Source organism: Leucoraja erinacea, chromosome 23, assembly GCF_028641065.1.
Source record: "Leucoraja erinacea ecotype New England chromosome 23, Leri_hhj_1, whole genome shotgun sequence".
Taxonomy (NCBI): Eukaryota; Metazoa; Chordata; class Chondrichthyes; order Rajiformes; family Rajidae; genus Leucoraja; species Leucoraja erinaceus.
The window spans coordinates 25,261,725-25,281,722 of NC_073399.1; the positions used below are offsets into that span (position 1 = coordinate 25,261,725).

The 19,998-nt window shown below is 44.8% G+C and overlaps 1 protein-coding gene across 1 annotated transcript in view; it reads right to left on the minus strand.

Moving 5' to 3' along the window:
- The window catches only part of pik3cg (phosphatidylinositol-4,5-bisphosphate 3-kinase, catalytic subunit gamma), a 42,088-nt gene extending 22,090 nt beyond the window's left edge, over positions 1-19,998 (minus strand). Inside the window, exons 1-4 of the mRNA XM_055654136.1 lie at positions 19,608-19,998; positions 14,248-16,276; positions 4,463-4,528; positions 4,137-4,362 (exon numbers count right to left, since the gene is read on the minus strand). Of these exons, the coding sequence (XP_055510111.1) occupies positions 4,137-4,362; positions 4,463-4,528; positions 14,248-16,263 (2,308 nt within the window). The 5' untranslated portion in view covers positions 16,264-16,276; positions 19,608-19,998. The remainder of the gene's footprint in view (positions 1-4,136; positions 4,363-4,462; positions 4,529-14,247; positions 16,277-19,607) is intronic.

The following is a 19,998-nucleotide window of genomic DNA, read 5'->3' on the forward strand; positions in this document are numbered from 1 at the left end:
CTCCCCAACGCATACCTCCACCACCTGTCCCATCTCATTTCCTAACAGGAGGTCCAGCACTGCCCCTCCTCTAGTAGGTACCTCTATGTATTGCTGCAAAAAACTATCCTGCACACATTTTACAAACTCCAACCCATCCAGCCCATTTACAGAATGTGTTTCCCAGTCTATGTGTGGAAAGTTGAAATCTCCCACAATCACTACCTTGTGCTTACTACTAATATCTGCTATCTCCTTACATATTTGCTCTTCCAATTCTCGTTCCCCGTTTGGCGGTCTATAATACACCCCTATAAGTGTTGCTACACCTTTCCCACTTCTCAATTCCACCCAAATAGCCTCCCTAGATGAGCCCTCCAATCTATCCTGCCAAAGCACTGCTGTAATATCTTCCCTGACTAGCAATGCAACACCTCCACCTCTTGCCCCTCCAATTCTATCACACCTGAAGCATCGCAAATCCTGGAATATTTAGTTTCCAATCACAGCCCTCCTGCAACCACGTTTCACTGATCGCCACAACATCATACTTCCAGGTGTCTATCCAGACTCTAAGCTCATCCACCTTTCTTACAATGCTCTCCACATTTAAGTCTCTTATTCTCTGTTTCTTTTTTTTCTTTCTCCTCTTGTGTCCGAGTGCTTCCCTTTTCTGCTTCCTGCCTCCCATTCTGTCTACTAGCTTTCGCTATTTGAGTCCCTCGCCCCAACCATTCTAGTTTAAAGTCTCCCCAGTAGCCTTTGCAAATTTCCCCGCTAGGATATTGGTCCCCCTCGGGTTCAAGTGCAACCCATCCTTTCTGTACAGGTCCCACCTTCCCCAAAAGAAGTCCCAATGATCCAGAAACTTGAATCCCTGCCCTCTGCACCAGTCTTTCAGCCACGCATTTATCCTCCACCTCGCTCCATTCCTACTCTCACTGTCGCGTGGCACAGGCAGTAATCCTGAGATTGTTACCTTTTTGGTCCTTTTTCTTAACTCTCCTCCCAACTCCCTAAATCCTCCCTTCAGGACCTCTTCCCTTTTTTTACCTATGTCATTGGTACCTATATGTACCACGACCTCAGGCTCCTCTCCCTCTGATTTAAGGATATCTTGGATGCGTTGAGACACGTCCGAGACCTTGGCACCAGGGAGGCAGACTAGGGAGGCTATTTGGGTGGAACTGAGAAATGGGTAGCAACACTTATAGGGGTGTGTTATAGACCGCCAAATGGGGAGCGAGAATTGGAAGAGCAAATATGTAAGGAGATTGCAGATATTAGTAGTAAGCACAAGGTAGTGATTGTGGGAAATTTCCATTTTCCACACATAGACTGGGAAACACATTCTGTAAATGGGCTGGATGGGTTGGAGTTTGTAAAATGTGTGCAGGATAGTTTTTTGCGGCAATACATAGAAGTACCTACCAGAGAAGGGGCGGTGCTGGACAGGAAATGAGATGGGTTAGGTGGCAGAGGTATGCGTTGGGGAACAGTTCGGGTCCAGTGATCACAATACCATTAGTTTCAATATAATTATGGAGAGGGACAGAACTGGACCTAGGGTTGAGATTTTTGATTGGAGAAAGGCTAACTTTGAGGAGATGCGAAAGGATTTAAAAGGAGTAAATTGGGACAGTTTGTTTTATGGGAAAGATGTGGAAGAGATATGGAGTACATTTAAAGGTGAAATTTTAAGAGTACAGAATCTTTATGTCCCTGTTCGGTTGAAAGGAAACCGTAAAAATTGTAAAGAGCCATGGTTTTCAAGGGAAATTGGACACTTGGTTCGGAAAAAGAGGGAGATATACAATAATTATAGGCAGAATGGAGTAAATGAGGTGCTTGAGGAGTATAAAGAATGTAAAAAGAATCTTAAGAAAGAAATTAGAAAAGCTAAAAGAAGATATGAGGTTGCTTTGGCAAGTAAGGTAAAAGTAAATCCGAAGGGTTTCTACCGCTATATTAATAGCAAAAGGATAATGAGGGATAAAATTGGTCCATTAGAGAGTCAGAGTGAACAACTATCTGCAGAGCCAAAAGAGATGGGGGAGATATTGAACAGTTTCTTTTCTTCGGTATTCACCAAGGAGAAGGATATTGAATTATGTGAGGTAAGGGAAACAAGTAGAGTAGCTATGGAAACTATGAGATTCAAAGAAGAGGAAGTACTGACACTTTTGAGAAATATAAAAGTGGATAAGTCCGGACAGGATATTCCCTAGGACATTGAGGGAAGTTAGTGTAGAAATAGCAGGGGCTATGGCAGAAATATTTCAAGTGTCATTAGAAACGGGAATAGTGCCGGGGGATTGGCGTACTGTGCATGTTGTTCCATTGTTTAAAAAGGGGTCTAAGAGTAAACCTAGCAATTATAGACCTGTTAGTTTGATGTCAGTGGTGGGCAAATTAATGGAAAGAATACTTAGAGATAATATATATAAGCATCTGGATAAACAGGGTCTGATTAGGAACAGTCAACATGGATTTGTGCCTGGAAGGTCATGTTTGACTAATCTTCTTGAATTTTTTGAAGATGTTACTCGGGGAATTGATGAGGGTAAAGCAGTGGATGTTGTGTATATGGACTTCAGTAAGGCCTTTGACAAGGTTCCTCATGGAAGGTTGGTTAAGAAGGTTCAATGGTTGGGTATTAATGGTGGAGTAGCAAGATGGATTCAACAGTGGCTGAATGGGAGATGCCAGAGAGTAATGGTGGATGGTTGTTTGTCAGATTGGAGGCCAGTGACGAGTGGGGTGCCACAGGGATCTGTGTTGGGTCCACTGTTGTTTGTCATGTACATCAATGATCTGGATGATGGTGTGGTAAATTGGATTAGTAAGTATGCAGATGATACTAAGATAGGTGGGGTTGTGGGTAATGAAGTAGAGTTTCAAAGTCTAGAGAGATTTATGCCAGTTGGAAGAGTGAGCTGAAAGATGGCAGATGGAGTTTAATGCTGATAAGTGTGAGGTGCTACATCTTGGCAGGACAAATCAAAATAGGACGTACATGGTAAACGGTAGGGAATTGAAGAATGTAGGTGAACAGAAGGATCTGGGAATAACTGTGCACAGTTTCCTGAAAGTGGAATCTCATGTAGATAGGGTGGTAAAGAAAGCTTTTGGTGTGCTGGCCTTTATAAATCAGAGCATTGAGTATAGAAGTTGGGATGTAATGTTAAAATTGTACAAGGCATTGGTGAGGCCTGGAGCACAACTGTGTGTAGTCCGATTAAGATTTATAAACTCATGAGGTGAATACCAGTCTTTTCCCCTGTCAAAAAGTAGCGGGTACAGGTTTGTGAATGTGGAAAGATTTAAAAGGGACCAACTCTTATTCACACAGAGTGGTGAGTATATGAAACGAGCTGCCAAATGTAGTAATTGAGATGGGTACCATCACAACATTTAAAATATATATTTTTAGGTACATTATAGCAATGATTAGGAGGGATATGGATCATGTGCAACAAGTGGGACTAGCTTGGTTGAACAACCTGGTTGACCTGCTTTGAGTTGGGCCAAAGGGTTTTCATGCTGTATGGCTCTCTGACCCACGTTCACCCATTACTCATTGTTACCCTCTTCCACCTCCTGCTTTCATGTTTTTACTCATCTGCTTCCACCTCTCACCCATCTGTCTCCCAACTTTACCCCTCCCCTTCCCCCACCTGGCTCCTTATACTCATCCGCCTTCACCCCTCAGCGATCCACCTATCTACTCCTGTCTTACCGCCTCTCCTCTCTATACCGACCATCTCCCCTTTCCACTCGCAGTCCTGATGCAGTCTCAACCCAAAACCTTTTCAGTTCCTCACCCCATCTTCCCTCCTCCCCCCACCTCCAGATGCTGTTCCACCCACCGAGTCCCTCCAGCAGTTTAGTTGTTTTGTTAACAAATGAAATGTCAGGCAAGAGAAGCAAAGTCTGAAGTTCCCCATCAAATACAATCATCTTAAACAGCATCTCATCACAATGCAGCAAATAGTGTTCACAGAAATAACAGCAACATCTCCAGGAATATATTCTTCCAACAAATAAGTGATGTCAAGGATGGTTACATTTTATGTGTAAAATCAATCCCATTCTGTCGTAGCAGTGATTATTTGGAGAATTATCGTCTCATCAATCAGCACGTGCAGTCAACATACCTTGAGCTGAAACATCATACTTCTCAGCAGTGACATTCTTGATCTGCAGTGTCACTTTGTGCAGAGTTTCCATGACTTTCACCTGCTTCATGAAATCAGTCAGCATGGACTCCCCGCAGCCTCGGAGGTAAGCCTCCAGGATGACTGCATAACGCTGCTGATAATGCATCGACTCTGCTACTTCACTTCTCAAAAACCAGAACAGAAAATGACCAATCCTTTTACTCTAAAGAGAAATCAAAAGGGGAAAAAAATGTTAAATTAATTTTCAAGCCAGAAATTCGGTAACCTTCTCTGAATTTGATAAAGGTGGATTAAATACTCACTCTTAACGCTCTTTTGAGAAGAAATCGGGCAAGGGCACTGTCATGGTAGGGCTCAAACTTGACAGCCTGAAATTATATAGAGGTAACATCTAAATAAGCAAACATCTATTAGCCAGGACTCCAGTACTAAGGCTTATTATGTTGCACCAGGTTACCGCAGAATTCTATTCCTGTGAACTATTTGTAACTTGAACAGTTTGTAAGGAATTCTGGTTGGAAAAAATATTCCCAAAAGACAGAGAATGCCTCGTGCTTGTGAGGGTAGGTATAGGAAGATAGCACAATTGAATGCGTGGCTGAGAGTTGGTCCAGGAAGGTCATAAGGATTATAAGGAATTAGGCCATTCGGCCCATCAAGTCTACTCCGCCATTCAATCATGGCTGATCTCTCCCTCCTAACCCAATTCTCCCGTCCCCCCATAACCTCTGATACCTGTACTAATCAAGAATCTATTTATCTTTGCCTTGAAGATATCCACTGACTTGGTCTCTACATCCTTCTGTGGCAAAGAATTCCACAGATTCAACACCCTCTGACTAAGGAAATGACTCCTCATCTCCTTCCTAAAAGAACATCCTTTAATTCTGAGGCTATAGCCTCTAGTTTTAGACTCTCCCGCTAATGGAAACATCCCCTCCACGTCCATTAATTTACAAGATCATTCTTGTCAACCTCCTCTGGACCCTCTCCAGAGCAAGCACATCCTTCCTCAGATATGGTGCCCAAAATTGCTCACAATATTCCAAATGCGGCCTTATAGATTCTCAATATTACATCACTGTTTTTGTATTCAAGCCCTCTTGAAATAAGCATTAGCACGGAAGGCAGGAAGTCCGGTTTTTGGACCATTTAGATCTTTTCTGGGGCAGAGGTGACCAGAGGGACTAGTTGCACCTGAACTGGGGGAGGGGTTGGAGGGAGGGGCAGGGGGGGGGGGTAAACAAATATCCTGGCGGGCAGGTTTGCTTGTGTAGGAAGAAACTACAGATGCTCGTTTACACCGAAGATAGACACAAAGTGGCAGAGTAACTTGGGTAAAGCTGGTCAGGCAGCTTCTCTGGAGGAAAAGGATGGGTGACGTTTCGGCTTGGAACCTTTCTTCTTCAGACTGAAAGTGTGGGGGAGGGGGGGGGGGGGGGAGGAGGGGGAGGGTGGGCTGGAGCGAGGATAAAGCCAGAACAAATCAGGGCCGGCCACAGATAACCAAGGAAGGGCAGAGCCCATGATGCCCCATTGTTGGCTGGGGAAGAGGTGACAAGTAAGGGTTGCAAACAGTTGAACTAGTAGGACAAATAGGGTGGGGGAGGGGGAGAGAGAGGGAATGCAGGGGTTACTTGTAATTAGAGAAATCAACGTTCATACCGTTGGGTTGTCAGCTGCCCACGCAATATATGAAGCATAGAGACAGAGAAAATAGGTGCAGGAGTCAGCTTTATCGAGCCAGCACCATCATTCAATATGATCATCACTGATGATCCAAAACCAGTACCCTGTTCCGGCTATTCCCCATATCCCTTGCATATGGTGCTGTTTGTCCCATTTGTGCGTGACCTCACTCTGACAGTGGAGGAAGCCCAGGGCAGAAAGGTCAGTATGAGAATGGGAACATTTTAACTCCCCTTCCCATTCACGTTCACGGGTTATAGGAGTAGAATTAGGCCATTCGGCCCATCACGTCTACTCTGCCATTCAATCATGGCTAATCTCTGCCTCCTAATTTCATTTTCCTGCCTTCTCCCTATATGCCTTGACACCCGTTCTAATCAAGAATTTGTCTATCTCTGCCTTAAAAATACCCACAGCCTTGGCCTCCTCAGCCCTCTGTGGCAATGAGTTACACAGATTAACTATTCTCTGACTAAAGAAGTTCCTCCTCACCTCATTTATTTTTTAATTCTGAGGCTATGACCTCTTGTCCTAGACTCTCCCACCAGTGGAAACATCCTTTCCACATCCACTCTATCTATGCCTTTCACTATTTTGCAAGTTTCAATGAAGTCCCCCCTCAACTTTCGCTATCTTATATTTTTGGTTAGCTTACCTTCATATTTCACGTTTTCCTTCTACCATTTCTTTTATAGTTACCTTGTGTTGGTTTTTAAAAGCTTCCCACTAATCTTGGCAATATTAAATGCCCTTTTAGTTTTATGCTATATTTGACTTCCCTTGTCAGCCACGGGCACCTAATTCTCCCCTTAGGATTTTTCTTCCTCTTTGGAATAAAGCTGATTGGAGTAGATTGTTGCTGGGCTTAGGGACATCTGGAAAATGGGATGCTTTTAAAAGGGTCATAGTGAGAGTTCAGGATATACATGTTCCTATTAAAGTGAAGGGCAAAGCAGGTAGGAGTAAGGAATTAAAAGAGAAATTGAGGCTCTGAGCAAGAAATGAAAAGGAGGTATAGGCAACTGATAATAAAATGTATCCCTAAGGGGGTATAGGGGATTGAGAAGCATACAAGAATGAAGGGCATGGAAGACAAAAAGGTATGTGGTAGCTCTGGCAGGTACAATTAAGGAGAATCCGAAGATAATTTAAGTATATTATGGGAAAGGGTGTAACTAGAGGGAGAATAAGGCCCTCAGAAAGCAAAATAGTCATCTGTCTACAGGAAATGGACAGGGTCCTCAATGAATAAGTCAAGCAAGAGGGGCAAAGTCCGTTCCTCTGTTTTTACTGCGGAGAAAGAGAAAGAACGAGGAATTGGGAAAATTATTTGAGATTTAACTTCATTAAAAACAGGCGAAGTGCTGGAAGACTGGAGGGTGGCAAATGTTATGCCTCTCTTTAAGAAGGACTGCAGAGAAAAACCTGGGAACTGCAGGCCAGTGAGTCTAACATCCATGGTCGGCAAGTTACTAGAGAATATTCTGAGGGAAAAGATATGCATACATTTAGATGGACAAGCGCTGATTAGCAATAGTCAGCATGGTTTTGTATGTGGGAGGAATGGTTGATGGAATTGAATACTGAAGCGCGAGGTGTTGCATTTTGGGAAGTCTAACCAGGGCAGGACCTACATAGTGCGTGGCAGGGCTCTGACAAATGTTGTCGAGCAGAAGGATCTAGGAGTGCTTGTTCACAGTTTCTTGAAATTGATGTCACATGTAGATAGGGATGTCAAGAAGGCTTTTGGCACAATGGCCTTCATGAGCTAGGATATTGAGCATGGAAGTTGGGAGGTCATGACATTAGTGAGGCCAAATCGGGTTTAACAAGACATTAGTGAGGCCACATTTAGTTAATCTTGATCACCCTATTATAGGGAAGTTGTTCTTATGCTGGAAAGGGTGCAGAAAAGATATGTGATGATGTTGCCAGGACTCGAGGACTTGAGCTATAGGGAAAGTTTGAGCAGACTAGAACTTTATTCCTTGCAGCACAGGAGCATGAGGGGTGATCTTATAGAGGTGTACAAGATCATGAGAGGAATAGACAAGGTAAATGCACAGTCTTTTGACCAGAGTAGGGAAACATAGAAACATAGAAAATAGGTGCAGGAGTAGGCCATTCAATATGATCATGGCTGATCATCCAACTCAGTATCCTGTTCCTGCCTTCTCTCCATACCCCCTGATCCCTTTAGCCACAAGGGCCACATCTAACTCCCTCTTAAATATAGCCAATGAACTGGCCTCAACTACCTTCTGCGGCAGAGAGTTCCAGAGATTCACCACTCTCTGTGTGAAAAAGGTTTTCCTCATCTCGGTCCTAAAAGATTTCCCCCTTATCCTTAAACTGTGACCCCTTGTTCTGGACTTCCCCAACATCGGGAACAATCTTCCTGCATCTAGCCTGTCCAACCCCTTAAGAATTTTGTAAGTTTCTATAAGATCCCCCCAAATCTTCTAAATTCTAGCGAGTACAAACCGAGTCTATCCAGTCTTTCTTCATATGAAAGTCCTGACATCCCAGGAATCTGGTGAACCTTCTCTGTACTCTCTCTATGACAAGAATGTCTTTCCTCAGATTAGGAGACCAAAACTGTACGCAATACCCCAGGTATGGTCTCACCAAGACCCTGTACATCTGCAGTAGAACCTCTCTGCTCCTATACTCAAATCCTTTTGATATGAATGCTAACATACCATTCGCCTTCTTCACTGCCTGCTGCACCTGCATGCCTACTTTTAATGACTGGTGTACCATGACACCCAGGTCTCGTTGCATCTGCCCCTTTCCTAATCGGCCACCATTCAGATAATAATCTACTTTCCTGTTTTTGCCACCAAAGTGGATAACCTCACATTCATCCATATTATACTGCATCTGCCATGCATTTGCCCACTCACCCAGCCTATCCAAGTAACCTTGCAGCCTTCTAGCATCCTCCTCACAGCTAACACTGCCCCCCAGCTTCGTGTCATCCGCAAACTTGGAGATGTTGCATTCAATTCCCTCGTCCAAATCATTAATATATATCGTAAATAGCTGGAGTCCCAGAACTGAGCCTTGCGGTACCCCACTAGTCACTGCCTGCCATTGTGAAAAGGACCCGTTCACTCCTACTCTTTGCTTCCTGTCTGCCAACCCGTTCTCTACCCACATCAATACTGAACCCCCAATACCGTGTGCTTTAAGTTTGTATACTAATCTCTTATGTGGGACCTTGCTGAATGCCTTCTGAAAGGCCAGATATAACACATCCACTGGTTCTCCCTTATCCACTCTACTAGTTACATCCTCGAAAAATTATATAAGATTTGTCAGACATGATTTACCTTTCATAAATCCATGCTGACTTTGTCCAATGATTTCACCACTTTCCAAATATGCTGCTATCCCATCTTTAATAACTGATTCTAGCAGTTTCCCCACTACCGACGTTAGACTAACTGGTCTGTAATTCCCCGTTTTCTCTCTCCCTCCATTTTTAAAAAGTGGGATTACATTAGCTACCCTCCAATCCTCAGGAACTACTCCAGAATCTAAAGAGTTTTGAAAAATTATCACTAATGCATCCACCATTTCTGGGGCTACTTCCTTAAGTACTCAGGGATGCAGCCTATCTGGCCCTGGGGATTTATCGGCCTTTAATCCATTCAATTTACCTAACACCACTTCCCGGCTAACCTGGATTTCACTCAGTTCCTCCATCTCATTTGACCCCTGGTCCCCTGCTATTTCCGGCAGATTATTTATGTCTTCCTTAGTGAAGACAGAACCAAAGTAGTTATTCAATTGGTCTGCCATGTCCTTGTTCCCCATGATCAATTCACCCGTTTCTGACTGCAAGGGACCTACATTTGTTTTAACTAATCTTTTTCTCTTCACATATCTATAAAAGCTTTTGCAGTCAGTTTTTATGTTCCCTGCCAGTTTTCTTTCATAATCTATTTTCCCTTTCCTAATTAAGCCCTTTGTCCTCCTCTGCTGGTCTCTGAATTTCTCCCAGTCCCTCTGGTAGGCTGCTTTTTCTGGCTAATTTGTACGCTTCATCTTTTGTTTTGATACTATTCCTGATTTCCCTCGTTATCCACGGATGCACTACCTTCCCCGATTTATTTTTTTGCCAAACTGGGATGAACAATTGTTGTAGTTCATCCATGCAGTCTTTAAATGCCTTCCATTGCATATCCACCGTCAACCTATTAAGAATCAATCGCCAGTCTATCTTGGCCAATTCACGTCTCATAGCCTCAAAGTTACCTTTCTTTAAGTTCAGAACCCTTGTTTCTGAATTAACGATGTCACTCTCCATCCTAATGAAGAACTCAACCATATTATGGTCACTCTTGCCCAAGGGGCCATGCACAACAAGACTGCTAACTAACCCTTCCTCATTACTCAATACCCAGTCTAGAATAGCCTGCTCTCTCGTTGGTTCCTCTACATGTTGGTTTAGAAAACTATCCCGCATACATTCCAAGAAATCCTCTTCCTCAGCACCCTTGCCAATTTGATTCACCCAATCTATATGTAGATTGAAGTCACCCATTATAACTGTTTTACCTTTGTTGCACGCATTTCTAATTTCCTGTTTGATGCCATCCCCAACTCCACTACTACTGTTAGGTGGCCTGTACACAACTCCCACTAGCGTTTTCTGCCCCTTAGTGTTTCGCAGCTCTACCCATATCGATTCCACATCCTCAAAGTTAATGTCCTTCCTTTCTATTGCGTTAATCTGCTCTCTAACCAGCAACACTACCCCACCTCCTTTCCCTTTCTGTCTATCCCTCCTGAATATTGAATATCCCTGGATGTTCAGCTCCCAGCCTTGGTCACCCTGGAGCCATGTCTCCGTGATCCCAACTATATCATAGTCATTAATAGCTATCTGCACATTCAACTCATCCACCTTATTACAAATGCTCCTTGTATTGAGACACAAAGCCTTCAGGCTTGTTTTTACAACACTCTTACCCCTTATACTATTATGCTGAAAAGTGGCCCTTTTTTGATTTTTGCCCTGGATTTGCCGGCCTGCCACTTTTACTTTTCACCTTGCTACCTATTGCTTCTACCCTCATTTCACACCCCTCTGTCTCTACGCTCACACATTTAAGAAACCCTTTCCCTTTAACTCCATCCTCCACTATCCCATTCGACACCCCACCCCCCTTATTCAGTTTAAAACCACCCGTGTAGCAGTGGCAAACCTGCCTGCCAGAATGCTGGTCCCACACCTGTTAAGATGCAATAACCATATAACCATATAACAATTACAGCACGGGAACAGGCCATCTCGACCCTTCTAGTCCGTGCCGAACACATAATCTCCCCTAGTCCCATATACCTGCGCTCAGACCATAACCCTCCATTCCCTTCCCATCCATATAACTATCCAATTTATTTTTTAAATAAATTGGATAGTTATATGGATGGGAAGGAAATGGGCAATCCGTCCCTTTTGTACAGTTCCACCTTACCCCAAAACAGATTCCAGTGATCTAAGAATCTAAATCCCTGCCCCGTGCACCAGTTCCTCAGCCACACGTTCAGGTCCTGTATCTCCCTGTTCCTGCTCTCGCCAGCACGAGGAACTGGAAGCAAACCGGAGATAACAACCCTGGAGGTCCTGCTTTTCAGCATTTTTCCGAGCTCTCTAAAGTCACACTGCAGAATATTCATCCCCTTCTTTCCGACATCGTTTGTGCCGACATGCACTACCACTTCCGGATGTTCACCTTCGCCCTTGAGGATTTTCTGCACTCTGTCCGTGACATCCTGGATCCTGGCACCAGGAAGGCAGCACACCATCCTCGCATCCCGTCTGTTGCCGCAGAAACCCCTGTCCGTACCTCTCACAATGGAGTCTCCCACTACAATGGCGTTGCCTGCCTTAGGCCTTTTTGGTTTTGGCTCAACAGCCCTATTCGCATCGCAAGCCAGTCCGCCGCTCAGTGTAAACACGTCTTCTGTCCCAACAGCTTCTAAGTGGGTGAACCTGTTCACAAGAGGTACACCACCCGGGGACGTTGGCATTCCATGCTTCCCTCCCTTTCTCACTGTCTCCCACCTTCTCTCTTCCAGTACCTTAGGTGTAACAATCTTACTGTAGGACTTGTCGAGGAACGACTCCGTTTCTCGGACGAACCGGAGGTCATCCACTTGCTTCTCCAGTTCCCCAACACGGTCCTTCAGGAGCTCTACCTGGATGCACTTCTCGCATTTGTAGCAGCCAGAGGAACCAGCGGTGTCCTTGACCTCCCACATACTGCAAGCATCGCACTGAGACAGCTTGCCTGACATCTCCTTCTTTCGTCTCTAACCCTCAAGCGTATTGCGTGGTCTCCTCTCCGAAGACTCTCGAGCCAAAGACTCACACTTTACTCACAGGGCACTTCCCTCACTAGGCCGCTCACTCACTGCTGCTCCCTAAGAGCAGTCTTGCTTAAATTGACTGATAAATTGCCCGATTTACAAACCAAACTCCTCAGTTTTCAACTGTTTTCCCGGCACTGACTCACTTCTCTCCTCCCACTCGGGCTAGAGCCAATCAGTCTGATCTCTTGCTAAACTCCTCCTGCTGTTGCTCCCAAATCTACAACAGTTCTGAGTAAAGTCTGCCTGTGCTTGGCTTCTACTTTTCAACTGTTTTCACCCCTCTGACTCGCTTCTCTCCTCCCACTCGGGCTAGAGCCAATCAGTCTGATCTCTTGCTAATCTCCTCCTGCTGTTGCTCCCAAATCTACAGCAGTTCTGAGTAAAATCGTGAACCAGAGGGCATAGGTTTAAGGTGAGGGGAAGAAAGATTTAATAGGAACCTGAGAGGCAACTCTTCCACAGGGCGGTGGGTGTATGGAATGAGGAGGTAATTGAAGTAGAAACTATAACAGCATTCAAAAGACATTTGGACAGGTACGTGGATAGGACTGGTTTAGAGGGATATGGGTCAAACATGGGTAGATGGAAGTAGTGTAGATTTATTACCTTGTCTGCAAGGGCAAGCTGAGCCGAAGGGGCTGTTTCCATGCTGTATAACTCTGTATACTCAGGGGAGAATGAGGAACCCGAGGGACAACTTTTTTTTTACACACAAATCATGGTAGGTATATGGAACTAGCTCCCAGAGGATGTATTGGAGGCAGCTACTATCACAACATTAAAACAAATAGGTTTAGAGGGATGGGCTAAAAGCATTTAAGAAGGAACTGCAGATGTTGGAAAATCGAAGGTACACAAAAATGCTCGAGAAACTCAGTAGGTGCAGCAGCATCTATGGAGCAAAGGAGATAGGCAACGTTTTGGCCCGAAACGTTGTATATCTCTTTCGCTCCATAAGTGCTGCTGCACCCGCTGAGTTTCTCCAGCATTTTTGTGTACCTTGGGCTAAAAGCAGGCAGGTAGGACTAGAGGCGATTGGGCCTGTTGGTCAGCATGGGCAAGTGTAACTGAAACATAGAAACATAGAAATTAGGTGCAGGAGTAGGCCATTCGGCCCTTCGAGCCTGCATCGCCATTCAATATGATCATGGCTGATCATCCAACTCAGTATCCCGTACCTGCCTTCTCTCCATACCCCCTGATCCCCTTAGCCACAAGGGCCACATCTAACTCCCTCTTAAATATAGCCAATGAACTGGCCTCAACTACCCTCTGTGGCAGAGAGTTCCAGAGATTCACCACTCTCTGTGTGAAAAAAACTGAAGGGCCTGTTTCCATGCTGTATGGTTCTATGGCTCTCAATGTCTTGAGGAGAGACTGTGCTACATTCAATGGGTTTCTGGTTATCCAAAGATGTATCAAAGTAAATAAATCTCCTGAGCCTACTCACATATAACCAAGGACACTGTTGGAAGGCTGGGAAGAAATTGCAGGAATCGTGGCTGAGATATCTGAATCTGAATTGTTGGACACGGGGTGAGGCGCCAGAAGGCTGGAGGGTGGATAACATTGTGCCTCTATTTAAGAAAGGCTGCAATGAAAAACCTGGGAACTATAGACCAGAATGCCTATAAAGTGTGGAAGGGACATTGCAGTGAGGGCTGTGTTACAGCGAGAGCCGTGTGGTGCATCAGAAAGTGTTACATTGAGGGGTGTGGGGTGCATCAGAGAGTGCTAGTTAAGGTTGTGAGTGTATTAGGAGGTGGTACAGAGTGGGTTCTGGTGCCTCAGAAAGTGATAAGAGTGCGTTACTCTGATCCACCATCCTTGGCTAATAAATAAATTACAATAAATTAATTACAATTACTTGCGCGCTGCTTGACAGGTGCTGAGTTGTCAGCGGCTGGTGTAATGATGCTCGAACTATCTGGCTTGCTTTATTTAATGCTAAACTAATCACTTGAGTGACTTTTGCTTTGAGTATACCTCAAAATGGTGTGTTGGATTACTTTACCTGCACCAACTGCAACAGGTAACGCAGCACTCCACTATTATCGAGGGTCTCCAGCTTTCGAATAGCCAATGTCCGAACCTGCTCATCTGAAAATCGGCAGTCCAGAAGTTGCATTGCAAGCCCCACATCCAGAGCACTGCTGTCCCATACATCCTGATTGTCCAGCAGTTGATGCGTTTTCAGTACAATGTCCTGTTGTCCCCATTTTACTGAGCTCAGGAACTTGGGATAAGCCTTGGGCTGTCTCATGCATTCGTGCTTGAAGTGCCAGAGTAACTCTTTATCCTCTGAGCTCAATGGGCTCAGAGGGTCAGTGCTGATGATCTCTTCGAACTGTTTTCGTAGCTGGCTGTGCATTTCCTGGCCAAACCTCTCAAGGTTACTGCCAGAGTTATGACAGATTCGAGGCAGTGCGATGGGGTAATTGTACCTGTCCAGCAGAATGCAAATTGCCATGGAGGTTTGCTTGTCAGGATTGGTCGCTGACGTCAGCTTGTCAGCTTCAATTGTTCCTTGTTCTTCTCCTTTATCAGGGATCTTCCACATGTGAAGCACGTACTCTCCTTGCCTGAGGAGAGACCGATGGTCGATCACCAACAGGTTGACGTAGTACAGAAGGTGATTCTTGCTCTTGCTGTCCAACATGTTATCGTCTTGCATTTGCAACGTGCCCTTCATACTTTGCACAGGAGCTTTACCACAGTAAACCTGAAGATTTAGACGTGCCCCCTTGGGCAGGTCTTTGACCGTAATGTCGAACTCCAGCCACACATTCCACAGAACCTCCTCAGTGAAGGCTTTTGTGGGTGTCTTTTGTTGCACAAGTACCTGCTGCCCATGCAGAATGCTGGCCTCAACAAAAACAGTGAGCTCCGTGTTCTTAGGGAGCACAGGGATATCAATCCCAATAACCTTGACTCTAAACTTTCTGTCACAGTCCCAGAGGGATATGGTGAATACTTTGTCATGATCCTTCCCTTCCAGGGTTAACTGTTCGTGTGATCCAGTCACCCCCGTGCAGTCATCCACAAGTGGCCATTCTTCCTTCTGGACCATGTCAAACTTTGGGTCAGGGGGTTGAACCAAGACAAAGTGAATCTCCTCACCGCTCTTTAAACAACTTCTTATCCAACAAAAGTCCTTGATTGGGTGGTCACCAACTATGTAGTCCTCCCTGCCACACACCCTTAGAACAAAGTCTTCCTCACTCTGACATTCCGTGATTTCCAGCAGCCCCATCTTGTTGGCCATCTTCTTGAAGAAGTTCTTCAGAATGGTCCGTGGCGTCTCTTCAATGGACACTTTGATAGTTAGGCTCATTGCTCCCCTGTGGATGATGATGAAAATGTGATTGTTGCTGATCTTACTCAGCAGGTATTCAGGCAAAGGCTTAGAAGTGATACAAGGATCCATGGAGTACAGCATTGCATCCCTGCTGGATACCTCATTCAGCTGAGGGGTGATCAACTTTCGGCGGGTAAATTCCAACTCGTCATCGTGGACGTTGCTCACATCTGTAACGTCATAGCCAATCAGGTAATTCAAGTCACTTTGCAACAGCAAGGTCTCCTCCGAAGCCTTTGTCTTCTCCACCAAGTGGATCTGGCCATTGTTCCTCTGCAAGGTCTTCCAGTAGTTGATACAATCCAGCGTTTGGATCACCTGGTGTTTGTCGTAGATCTCGTACCACTGCCCCTCTTTCTGGTACAACAGTCTGAAGTGGTCAGGACTGAGCTTCTGGTAGAAATCAGGGGTGGCACTGGCCCCACCTGCCTTCAGCCAGACCCTCGCTTTCAATTGTTCCACTGTGTAATTGCCCAGCACCTCCATGGAGACCTTCTCATGGCTGTTGTTGAATTTGTTCCGCGTAGGGAGAACAAAATCAAGAGGCAGCTGCTCCAGTGAATAGAGCTGCATGTTCCTGGTGATGTTGGCTCTCATCTTCCGTCTTCTTCCCCTGTTTTCTTCTCTCATCACAATGGGCAACTCATTATTCTCATCTGCTGACTGTTCCATGCCCAGCGGGAATCTGCTGAGGAAACATGACGTAGAGGGAAGAAATTTATTTGACTTTGGTTCAGCTGCATTTGGAGTATTTGCAAAGGCAGGTCGTGTCACCCCATTACAGGAAGGATGTGGAGGCTTTAGAAAGGGTGCAGAGGACGTTAGTTACAAGGAGTTACAAGATGAACTTGGATTGTTTTCTCTGGAATGTTGAAGGTTGAGGGGAGATCAGACAGAAGTGTATAAAATTATGGGAGGCATAGACTTTATTTTAAACTTTAGAGATTCAGCTCTTTGGCCCACCGACACCACGCTGGCCAGCTATCACCCAGTACACTAGCACTATCCAACACACTGGGGATAATTTACAATTTTTACTGATGTTGATGAACCTACAAATCTGTACTTTTTTAGAGTGTGTGAGATAACACATGCGGTTCATGAGCTATAGGAGTAGAATTAGGCTATTCGGCCCATCAAGGAATTCAATCATGGCTGATCTTTCCCTCTCAACCCCATTCTCCTGCCTTCATCCCATAACCCCTGACACCCATACTAATCAAGAATCTGTCAATCGCTGCTTAAAAAATATCCATTGACTTGGTCTTCACAGCCTTCTGTGGCAATGTATTTCAGAGATTCACCACACACTGACAAAATAAATTCCTTCCCATTACATAAGTCATGTCATATTGTGATACTTCTGATTAAGTACCCTTCCTGATCTAGGTTCATGCAATGAGAAGTGCCTCACTTCTGTCTGACGTCCTCATTAGGATGGAGACCCACCTGTGCGATTTTGATTAGTTTCCGATGAATCCTTTCAGTGCCAATACAACCTGAATACAGATAGCTTTCAAAGATTTTTGTGCTTGCAAAAAAATATTTGACCTTACCCTCATTGCTGGCTTCCAAAGACTGGAGTGTGAGTATACATTACTTCATGTGTTTGATGTCCAATCACAAGAGTACTGCGTTTGTACTATGCGGTCTGCCTCAAGATATAAATACGCCCTTATTTCCTTTTTATCTCACCTTGATGAAGTATGAAAAAAATGCACTTCCTCTACCTCCCCAGTTTGTTCTTCATGAGATGCAGCTGATCAGGCTTTCCATCCACTGCCCTGTCTTCTCTTTACGACTCTTTAAACTTTACAAGTCCGGAAAGTCTTGGTTTATAAATGTTGCTGTAAACTATTTTGGATTGGTTTTGCTTTGTTAAAAAGCACTCCAAAAGAAGCAGTTGTTAATGTCAGTAATGCTCCTCCCCCTTAGTGCTATTGCTTTGGTCAATAATTCAGATCACAAGGAAATGGTTCAACCAATAATCACTAACGAGATGAACAAACCTTTCCGCTGGTCAAACTACATGCAAATGCTCCAGTCCAATGTTGCCTCAACTCCAACCAACACTATTAATCATGCAAATACGTCACATTTTGTTTCCTTGTTGTGGTATATGCACTCTCTATACAAACACATCCCTTGATGTTTCCAAGCGCAATGACAGCTGACACTGTTTAGAGATATCCAAGAATATGTTAGGATACAACTGAACTACAAGACCAGCTAATTTCACTTTACAGTCAATTCCTAATTTTCTTTTATTTATCCATTAGAGGCTTGCCTTAAATGCTTGTTAGGAGCATATTGGAAAACCTCCAATACCCAACAAAAGATCTGATTTCCAGGTTTCATGAGAGAGCTGGGGGGGTGTAGGAAGGAACTGCAGATTCTGGTTTAAACCAAAGATAGACACAAAATGCTGGAGTAACTCAGCAGGACGTTTTGGTTCGGAAAAAAGGGTTCTCGATCCAAAACATCACCCATTCCTTCTCTTCAGAGATGCTGCCTGTCACGCTGAGTTAATCTGGCACGTTGTGTCTATCTTCAGACCTGAAAGGGCCAGGCTGATTTACCAATTGGTTCACCCAAATGTTATCACATATCTTTCTGATACTGAGGATATCTCTTGACATTTACCCCAATGAGGTACTTCGTGAAGTGTCAGCATTGTTGTTCGGTCAGAAACAGAAAAGACAGTTTGTGTGAAGCAAGCTCTCATTAACAGCATTGTGACAATGATCAGATAAGTCATCTCTCTGTTTCAGCAATAACCATGGGCCAGGTGATTGGGAGGAACTCAGTGGCAGATCTCTGAAATGTGCTGTGGGATCCGAGGGCTGATGGGGCTTGTTTAACATCTCATCCAAAAGGTGGCATTCCCTCAGTACATCATTCAGGAATAGTCTCAACTGTGCTCAAGATACAGAAGTTGGCCATGACTATACGCAGGAGTGCCACACTAAGGTTTATATGTCTTCTTAGGATTGATCAGATGTTTTACGCTGACTGATGTGCCTCCTTTTCCACACTCTAACCGTTACCACCCTTCCAACCCCACACTAACATAACAGTTTAGTTTAGTTATGTTTCGCTTAGTTTACTTTAGCTTAGACACACAGATCCTTCGGCCCAACGACTCCACACTGACCAGTGATCTCCGCACACTAACGTTATCCTACACACACTAGGGACAGTTTACAATGATACCAAGCCAATTAACCTACAAACCTGCACGTCTTTGGAGCGTGGGAGAAAACCGGAGCTCTCTGAGAAAATCCATGCGGGTCACAGGGAGATTGTACAAACACCGTACAGCCAAGCACCCGGGTCTCTGGCGCTGTAAGGCAGCAACTCTACTGCTGCGCCACCATGCAGTTCAACAGTGTGAAGTCAGAAATTCTCCCATGGAAATAAAGACCCACCAGGTCTCAGTGATTCAAGAATTAAGGCAGAAGGGCGATCGGAATGCTTCTGTGACTGTGTGAAAGGCTTTCATTAGGGTGGAGCTTTTTGAGAGCAAACATTAGGGATTGTCCCCTATGCCAGATAGCTTGTTGTAGGTTGTGGCAAGGCTGACTCAACCAGCATGACCTCTCCATGAGATACAGCAGCCCCACAGTGACCGTGTGACTCTAATTAACTGTTTCTCAGAGGGAAAGGGCAATAGAGGAGGAAGAGTCATTGTGAGTCCCATTTCAGCACACAGGCTGGTTCTATAACACCCTAGTCAAAGCTTTGGAGCAAGATCCACTCCCTCCAAATCCCAATCCCTCTCATCCCTTTCAACCAAGCCAACCACATTGTCAGGAACCAGAGTTAATTAGATTTGTACTCCAGATCCTCTCTGCTGTGGTCACCGCATTTATATGACATTTTTCGCTGCGCTGAGTTTCACTTGAGCAACCTACAGCATGATCTGGGTGAGAGAGGAAGCACAGCAAAACCACTCCCTGCCTTCCCCTGCACGGCGACTCCCTGTGAGTAAATAACACAAGCCACAGACAGCTCACCTGTGTGTGGTCAGTTGGCAGTCCTACGGACACTCCTCTGCCCACAGCGGTGTTGCTCAGCTGCTGCCAATCTGGGCATGACTCCTCCAATTTCTTGACAAGGCCAGGCCGTGTTCAAACCCAGAGTGCCGACTCGGCGATCGCCATCTCGAAGCAGTGACATAGAGGAAGTGTTGCAGCACAGCTCAGGAAATGAAAGTAAACCACAGTGATTCTCAAGGCAACGACTCATCAGTAAGGACAACACAGGGACACTATGACTGCTCCACAAACCTACATCAAGACCCTTTCCAGTACTGGCACTAAAATAGTAATCAAGTCAGGAGTTAAGGCCGGGTCTGATTGATCCTTTCGTTACATTGTGAAAAGTGCTTTATTAAGAAGACTCATT